Source organism: Chinchilla lanigera, unplaced genomic scaffold (assembly GCF_000276665.1).
Source record: "Chinchilla lanigera isolate Chin_1 unplaced genomic scaffold, ChiLan1.0 scaffold00094, whole genome shotgun sequence".
NCBI classification, from domain to species: Eukaryota; Metazoa; Chordata; class Mammalia; order Rodentia; family Chinchillidae; genus Chinchilla; species Chinchilla lanigera.
Window position 1 is genome coordinate 2,301,803 of NW_004955495.1, and position 8,745 is coordinate 2,310,547.

Consider the following 8,745-nt stretch of genomic DNA (forward strand, 5'->3'; position numbering starts at 1 on the left):
ATCGAAAATAAAAATTAGCAGGGTGGGGTGGTGGTGGTGCATGCCTGTAATCCTACCACTGGGGAGGCTGAGGCAGGAGGACCCCTGTGAGTCAGAGCCCAGCATTGAGATACAGAAACAGAAATAATTATGCAGAAACAGAAATAATTATGAGTCAAATTTAGCCCCATTGCTAAATGACCTGTTCTGGAGTTACACTATCCAGGTTTGAACACTAGCTACTTACAGTTTGGGTGACCAAGAACTCAAGCCTCAATAGTCTCAGTTCTTCATGTGAAAAATGGCGATAATAACAGTATCCCTAATTCCACAGGACTATAGTGAAAACTAAATGAACTAGATTAACCCAATCACAGCAATGTACACCTGTAATCCCAGCTACTCAGGAAGCTAAAGCAGGAGGATCACAAGTTCAAGCCCAGCCTGGGCAATTTAGCAGGACCTTGTCTCAAAGTGAAAAAATAAAAAGGGCTGAGATGTAGCTCAGTGCTTCCTGGGTTCGATCCATGCCGGGCAGGGGAAGGGTAGATTAAGTCAAGTTCTCAGAATAAAACCAGCACATAGTAAGTGCTCTGTAGGGACAGGAATTACTGAACTTGCTTAGGCTGGTTCTAATAGGATGCAGTCACATTCAGATGGTCTTAAAAAAAATTTTTTTTTTTTTTCTGGTACCGGGAATCAAACTCACAACCTTGTGCTTGCCAGGCAGGCGCTGTGCGGCTGAGCTAAATCCCCAGCCCTTCACATGGTCCTACTACACACAGCAGAAAAAATAAACCCCGTAAAGTAGTAGAAGTACTGCCATCGATCTTTCACAAGACCTTATACATTTCATTCTTGTCTTTTCATCTACACCAGATAGTGCCTGAGTGTAGTCCATTATTTTTCAGCTGACAAAATTTAGAATCATATTTTTGTGTGTGTGCGTACACCCGTTTCCCCCCTCCTAGTAACAGCACCTTTTTTTTTTTTTTTTTTTTGAGATAGGTCAGGTTGGCCTTGAACTCAAGGTAATCTTCCTGCCTCAGCCTCCCACATGCTGGGGTTACAGGTGTGTGCCACCACACCCAGCTAGCACCTTCATTTAAATTTCTCTGTAGGACTCTCCAAAACTCTACCCTTCTGTGAAGACTGTTTGCCTGAGGAAAGCATGGGGCCTCTAATTTGCATATTAATTCCTCCAAACACAGTGATTGGCTCAAGGATGGACATGGCTCAAGCTTCCCCAATAGGAACCTGCTCTGTGATAATCCCACCCCTGTGTGAAGTTTGCCAGCCAAGGGGTGAGCATGGGGCCCCAATCTGCCCTTTTACATTCTTCCAAACACAACGATTGGTTCAGGGATGGACACATGGTCCAAGCTCATCCAATGGGAATGTTTGGGAGCTGGTGGGCAGGAAGGGCTCTGTATGAGAGAGTGGAGGTGCTGGGATGAAAGTCTGGCACTGCAGCCTGGTGAAATGTGGGCCATATAAATTAAAACATTGTTTTAAACTGTGTATGGGCCGGGCGTGGTGGCACAGCACTCGGGAGGCTGAGGCAGGAGGATCCTTGTGAGTTGGAGACCAGCTTAGGCTACAAAGTGAGCTCAAGGCCAGCCTGATCTGCACAGCGAGATCCTGTCTCAAAAAGACAAAAATTAAGGAAATAAACTATGTGTGGTGGCATAGGTCTGTTAATCCCAGCACTCTGGAGGCTGAGGCAGGAGGATCTCAAATTTGAGACCACTGTGGATTACACAGCAACCCTGTGTAGTCCCTGTCTCAAACAAAGTTCACTTGGTTACTGTCACAGAGAACCAAATATTAGTGTCTTCGGTGAGATGGACTTTATTTCTCTCTGAGGTAACACTCCAAGTAGCAGCAAGCTCCACGGTGTCAGAGCCCCAGGCGCCTTCCAGCTTGCTGCTCAGAGGATGCGAACCAGCCAAGCCAAGATGATTCATTCTCCTTCTTCCCTGGATATCTTACAGGCCCACACTTATCTTGCTGCATGGCAGGAATGCGGCTTTTACTTGGAGCGGCAAGCTAAAAATCAGCGGCTGTGTTACCGCTGAAGGTGCCTGGCTTTGAGGAGGACAATGGACGGTCTCGGTGTCAGAGCAAACCAGAGCTAAGAGACGGGAACAAAACCCCGACAGGTCTTTTGGGGGGTCCCAGGGCGCCTGACGTGGGGTCCACTGTGCTTTCCAATTAAAGACCATGTTTTCTTTTGGGCCCAGGCTCGCTTGAAACAAAGACCCCTGCAAACTATGGGAGATGCAAAGGCCCTCCGCGGGGTCCAGTTCGGACAGAAGCCGTCCGTGCGCTTGCTACTTTCCTTGCTGGCATTGTGACTGTCTTTGCAGTCCCACCCTGAGCACTTTTTTTTTTTTTTTTTTTTTTTTTTTGGTCTTTTTGAGGCAGGGTCTCGCTATGCAGTTCAGGCTGGCCTTGAGCTCACTTTGTAGCCCAGGCTGGTCTTGAACTCACAAGGATCCTCCTGCCTCAGCCTCCCGAGTGCTGGGATGACAGGCGTGTGCCACCATGCCTGCCACCCCCACCCCACCCCCCGCTTTTAAAAATCAGTATTTGTGATGCATAATACACTCACTGGGGGGAATTGGTGCACACATATACAGCGCCTTGATCCTTTTTACATGTTTGTTCTTCCTACCCCAGGGTGATTGATGGGTCAGTCCTTCTCCTCCTTCCTATCCTCACTGATTCCTACGCGGTGAAGTTATTTGTCTCTGATCCAGTTTTCAATTTCCTCGTATATACATGGCAGAATAAAACCCAATTACCCCCAAAAACTTGGCGGGGGGATCCTGGCCCCTGTGTGTATGAGGCCTTCTGGCATCCACCATGATTCATTCTATCCTTTTTTGTTATTGTTTCTGATTTTTGAGACAGGGTCTTGCTATGTAGCCCAGGACGGCCTCTAACTCTCTGGGATCCTCCTGCCTCAGCCTCCTGAATGCTGGGATCACGGGCATGCACTATCATACCAGAGTTCAATTCCTCTCTTAGGGCTCTTAGTTTGCTTTTCATTTTTATTGTCATGGCAGCCATGTGTGGATTAATGCCTTTGAAAGAGAGATCCCGCGCCCAAGGCATCAGCGTGGCGGCCTCCGATGGGCTAAGCTGGGGCAGGTGCCCCGCAGCACAGCACACAGTGGCCTCCCGGAGGGGGTTGCTTTTCAGGAGCGGCTCCCTCCAGTGTGACAGAAGGCTCTGCGCTCTGGGCTGGAGGGAGGAGAGGGCTCCCTCAGGTCGGGGGGACAGAGCCTGCCGGCCGAGCCCCCTCCTTCCGCCGCAGCACGAAGTCTCCGGGGGCGGCCGGACTCATGGCGTAGAAGACATTGGCGTTGTCGGGAATCGGGAACTCTGGTCGGAAGCAGAGACCACGGCGGTTAGGTCCACCGCACCACAGGTGTCTCCTCCGCGGAAGGCCGGGGAACCTTCCACCGTGCAGCCCAAAGCCTGCACGGCCTCGCGTCCCTCCAGCTACTGCAGAGCCAGACCTCTCTGTCCGTCTCTGCGGACTGGAGCAACTTCCAGCTGGAAGCCTGCACCTCCTCGTGAGCCCCCCAGCTGAAGGGCTGGGCAACCCTGTACCATTCCCATCACACGCTTCACCACAGCAGCGTGAGCAAACGGAAGCCCCCACTCCAGTGACCTCTCACACACCCCGCTCTCCTCCACGCCACCCCCAGCAGAGCGCAGGCTGCAGCCGCCGGGGACTTTCCTAACTTCCCACCGGCACGGCCTCCTGGCTTTCGCATCGACACTGAACAACAGATGTAGCACCCTTGAGCTCACTATGTAGCCCAGGCTGGCCTTGGGCTCGCAGCAATCCTCCCGCCTCAGCCTCCCAGGCGCTGGGAATACAGGTGTACGCCACCACACCCAGCGAACCTCATGTGTGTTTTTCCGTGTTCGGCTAACCTCATACTGCTCAGCACACGTACCCAACCTCTTGCTTCTCCCCATCCGATGCTGGACAACCCGTCACCCGCCTTGTCACCGAACCGTCCCTTGTGCTCCCTGACCCTGAGTTCAGGATCCTGTGGACACTCCCATCCCAAGCTCAGGGAGCCCCCAGCGAGCCTGGACAAACTCCTGTCTCCTGCCACACCAGGCGGAGTCCAAACCACCTCAGGGCTTTCTGTCTTTTCCTTTTTCATGGTGCTGGGGTTAAACCCAGGACTCTGCACATGGTACACAGGCGCTGTGCCACTGGCCTACATCCCCAGCCCTTTGTACTTTGTTTTATTTTGTTAAGTTCTCCAGGCTGGCCTCAAACTTGCAATCCTCCTGCCTCAGCCTCCCAAAGCACTGGGATCACAGGCAGGCACCATCAGACCCACTTCTCACATTTTATCCTAGACAATCTCACCATCCCATCAACCTCAAGAAGATGCCCTCTGGCGCCACCATCCTCACAGTGAGCTAGTGAGGACAATCGGGTCACCCCACATCCTCACCCCTTGGGCTCCTCCCCGCCTTCTTACCCACAAGTCCGTACAGGAGAAAAGGGGCAGGTCCGGAGCTCAGGCAACACTGGGCTCCTTCCTTGACCCGGCCAGACCCCACCCCGCCCCGCTCGGACTGTCCCCAGCCGTCCCTGCTCACCTCTGTCCCCAGGGAGGACCTGGAAGAGCTGGTAGGCCTGGGCCCGGGGCTGCGGCACGTTATGCTTCTCCAGGGCGCGCTGGACCACAGCGGGGGCTTTGTCCTGGCTGGTGAGCTGGAGGAGGGGGCCGGAGGTGAGCGGCGGCGGGTCCCAGGGGCGGGGCTCCCCGGCAGCCCCGCCCCTCACCAGGATGCTGCGGTACAGGTTGCCGTGGTCGTTGTCGATGCTCACGCGGATGACACGGGCTTCCGAGCTCTGCTCTCCAGGGAGTGGGGCGCGAGGGCTGCTCAGGGGCAACACGGGGGCCCGGGGGCCGGGCAGGTCCAGGCTCAGGGGCCGCTGTGGGCGGTGGAGGAGCTGAAGAATGGGGACCACAGGCCCCACCCCCCAGTTCTATTTTATTTTGTGGCGCTGCTGGGGATGGAACCCTGGGCCTTTGCACTGAGCTCCATCCCTAGCCCTTTTCATTTTTTACTTTGAGACAGGGTCTTGCTAAGTCACTAAGTTGACCAGGCTGGGCTGGAACTTGCAATCCTCCTGCCTCAGCCTCTCAGAGTACTAGGAATGCAAGCGTGGGCCACCATGCCCACATCTCACTGGTGTATACACATTGGTGTGTTCGCAATCCTGGGAACACAAAGCCACAAATCCCCCCACACCCAGGGTAGCACCCAGAGGCACCCATCTTCCCCTCCTGATCACACAGACACCTCAGTTGTGGTTACAGAGACAAAGGCACCCCTGGCCCATATACATACACACAAAACCCACATTTAGCGCAAGAACTCCTGGGCCCGGGGAAAGAAGCTTGTACATACACACACACGGCCATGGCCACGCCAAGCCAGTGTCACTGAAAACTCCACCCACTGCACCCACTGTCCTGTGGGTATTCGGGTCCCCACTTTCCCTTCAGTGTGGAGACTGGGGTGTCCTCGAAAAAGTGAGTGATTGTACTGAGTGCAGTGGTGCACGCCTGTCATCCCAGCACTCTGGGAGGCTGAGGCAGGAAGATCACAAGTCTGAGCTCACCTGGGCAACTTAGCAACTTAGACTGGTTTTTTTTTTTTTTTTTTTTTTTTTTGGTCTTTTTGAGACAGAGTCTCGCTACGCAGTTCAGGGTGAACTTGAGCTCACTTTGTAGCCCAGGCTGGCCTCGAACTTGCAACAATCCTCCTGCCTCAGTCTCCCGAGTGCTGGGATTACAGGCATGTGCCACCACGCTGGGCGTTAGACTCAGTTTGAAAATAAAAATTAAAAAATGGCTGAGGATGGAGCTCAGTGTACGCAGGGGCTCTAGGCTCAGTCCCTAGCACCACAAGTTAATTAATTAAGCCAGGCATGGTGGCGCACGCCTGTAATCCCAGCAGGCAGGAGGCTGAGGCAGGAGGATCACTGTGAGTTCCAGACCAGGCTGAGCTACAAAGTGAGCTCAAGGCCAGCCTGAACTGCATAGCGAGACCCTGTCTCAAAAAGACAAAAATAAATAAATAAATAAGAACGACAGCGTCCAGGAATGCCCTGTCGTCCACATGAGAGAAACTACTACCCGGGCGGGTGATGGCCCAGCCTGTGCCTAAGCCTGCCATCCTGTGTGCACACACACGCCCACTTACACACGCGTGTGCACACACACAGAGTCCTGGGGTCCCGCAGTCAAACAGAGGCGGCCTGGATACCTTGGTGCAGGAGCCCCGGGGGCCTGGAGAGCCAGGGGGACTTCCGGCGGGAGGGTCCTTGGCTCTGGGACTGGAGGGGGGCGACCCTGGGGACAGACTGGGGACACGCAGAGCCAAGGTGGGGTGGCTGCCCCGCTCGGGCCTGCCGTCTACGCCCGGCCCGGCCCGGGACGCTCACCTGGAGCTGGGTGATGCGGGGTCCCCGGGACTTCCACCGGGGGAGGTGCTCTTCTCCCGGGACAGCTTCCTGAGGATGGGGGCGGCTGGGCTCAGATCGGCCCGGAGCAGTGCCCCCACATCACCCCGCACACCCCCCGACACTCACGCACTGAGCCGCTTGGTGAGGCTGATACGGCGCCGGATGCTGGGGGAGCTGGGACAGGAGGCGGCCGGGGGCTCAATGACGCGGGAGACTCGGTAGCTGCGCCGTGGCCAAGGGAAGGGGCGGGGGGAGGGGAATGAGGGGGCGGGGGAGATTCAGTCGGGAGTCAGGTTCGAAGGCCAGGGAGTTCACAGAGGCATCCGGGGGCCTTAGGGCTGAGGGGATATCATGCCTGGCAACTCTCACGAGAAGCTGGGGGTGGCGCTAAGGAGTCCAATAGGGCCAAGGTTAAAGTTCAAGGCCGGACAGAAGCAAGGTGGCTCAGGCCTGTCATCCCAACACTCAGGAGGCTGAGGCAGGAAGATCACCATGAGTTCAAGGCCAGCCTGGGCTACATGGTCAGTTCAAGGCCAGCCTGGGCTACATAGCAAGAGTCTGTCTCAAACCAAAACAAACAAGAAAGTTCAAGGCCAGGTGTGGTGGCACACAGGTTAACCCCAGTACTTTTGAAAGGTCCAGACAGGAGGTTCACCTCAAGGTTAACCTGAACTACACAGGGAAAACCTGTCTCAAAACAACCCCTCAGGGCTAGGTAATTAATGGAGTTGGTGCTGAAGGTCACGGGTTCCACAGAATGAAAGCCAGTATTTGGGATAGCTGAGCTGGATGGCCAAATAAACAGCAAAGTTACAGGCAATTACTCAGAACTGGGGATCAGAGATTCAGATGGGGCCAGGCCTGGTGAACACGCCCATAAAGGAAGCTGAGGCAGGAGAACTGCAAATTTGAGCCCAGCCTGGGCAACTTAGTGAGAACCTGTCTCAAGCTTTAAAAAAGGAAAAAAAAAGAGGCTGGGAAAGTCGTTCAGTATGAAAGCCCTTGGTTCCTTCCCAGCACCACAAAAATAAAAAAACGAGAGACAGAGAGACTGATTTGGATGAGGGAGGTCTCAAAGGTGAGCATTGGTCAGATGGGGTCAGAAGCTGGAAAAGGGAACAGTTGGGAGAATTAAACTGAACATTACAGGTTCAAGTCAGAGTGTCAGATAGGAGCCAGTCGTGGTGGCACACGCCTATAGCCAGTAATCTGGGCCCTGAGGAGGCTGAGGCAGGAGGATCATCGGGAACTGGAGGATCACCAGCCTGGACTACTTAAACCAAGGTCAGTGTTGGAGTGCAGGTGGAAGAGGGTCCCCTGGCAGGAGCTGGGCAGATGCCTATGGATCTGTGCGGTCGGGGGTGTGGGGTCCGCTGGGGCGGGGTGCGGGCTGGGCCCAGGGCGGTTACCTCTGCTCCTCGCTGAGCTGGCGCTGGGCGCGCAAGGCGGCCAGGACGGGCGGGTGGGGGCGCAGGCTGTAGCTCCGACAGCGCCGCTGAAGCTGCTGGATTCGGGCCAGGATCTCCCATTCCTGAGGTGGCGGCCTCTGAGACCCTGCCTCATGCCATCCCCACCCCTGGGGGCCCCCTTGCCCACCCCACTGCCCACTCACCTTCCTCCGCTTCTCAAAATTGATGAGATCGCCCTGGGGGCAAAGTTTGTCTGAACTGGAGCCCCCCCCCCAAGAGTCGAGGTCAAGAGCTGGGTTGCCAGGAGTGGGCTGTGCTGAGGGACCGGGGTTGGGAGGGTGAGGCAGGAGCGAGGTGGAGGCCAGCTGGGGTCAGGGGTCAGGGGTCAGAGTCACACCTCCAACACATCCGGCAGGGCTGTGTCCAGCATAACCAGGTCAGTGAGGAAGGTGCCGAGGTAAGGGACAGGACCTGAGGGCAGTTTCTACAGGGCCCAGAGCTCTGGTCACTTCCGGCCATCACAGACCCCGTCAGCCAACATACTCAACCCCAGACACCTTGGCCTCCATCCCTACCCTGACACTCACTGAGGGGAGGCGTGCTGGGGGGCTGTCCTCCTCTTGGGATCCCTCTGTGGCCTCCTCCTGAGGGGAACAGAAGGCCTGAGCAGCCCTGCAATGTCCTCTGACCCTTCCTCGTGGTGCCTGAGACCCACCCTGTACCACCATCTCCCTCCCAACAACCACAAGCCGAACAGGCTGTGGTGGTGCACACCTCTCATCCTGGTACTCTGGGAGGCTGAGGCAGGAGGATCACAAGTTCAAGTCCAGCTTAGGCAAC

At 55.5% G+C, this 8,745-nt stretch overlaps 1 protein-coding gene across 1 annotated transcript in view; it reads right to left on the reverse strand.

Moving 5' to 3' along the window:
- Positions 1-3,017: 3,017 nt before the first annotated feature.
- Rgl3 (ral guanine nucleotide dissociation stimulator-like 3) overlaps positions 3,018-8,745 on the reverse strand; it is a gene marked incomplete in the record, with an annotated part of 14,352 nt that continues 8,624 nt past the window's right edge. The window contains 10 exon segments of the mRNA XM_013505110.1: positions 3,018-3,369; positions 4,618-4,732; positions 4,805-4,957; positions 6,298-6,394; positions 6,476-6,544; positions 6,623-6,718; positions 7,906-8,027; positions 8,109-8,141; positions 8,303-8,389; positions 8,493-8,549. Of these exon segments, the coding sequence (XP_013360564.1) occupies positions 3,251-3,369; positions 4,618-4,732; positions 4,805-4,957; positions 6,298-6,394; positions 6,476-6,544; positions 6,623-6,718; positions 7,906-8,027; positions 8,109-8,141; positions 8,303-8,389; positions 8,493-8,549 (948 nt within the window).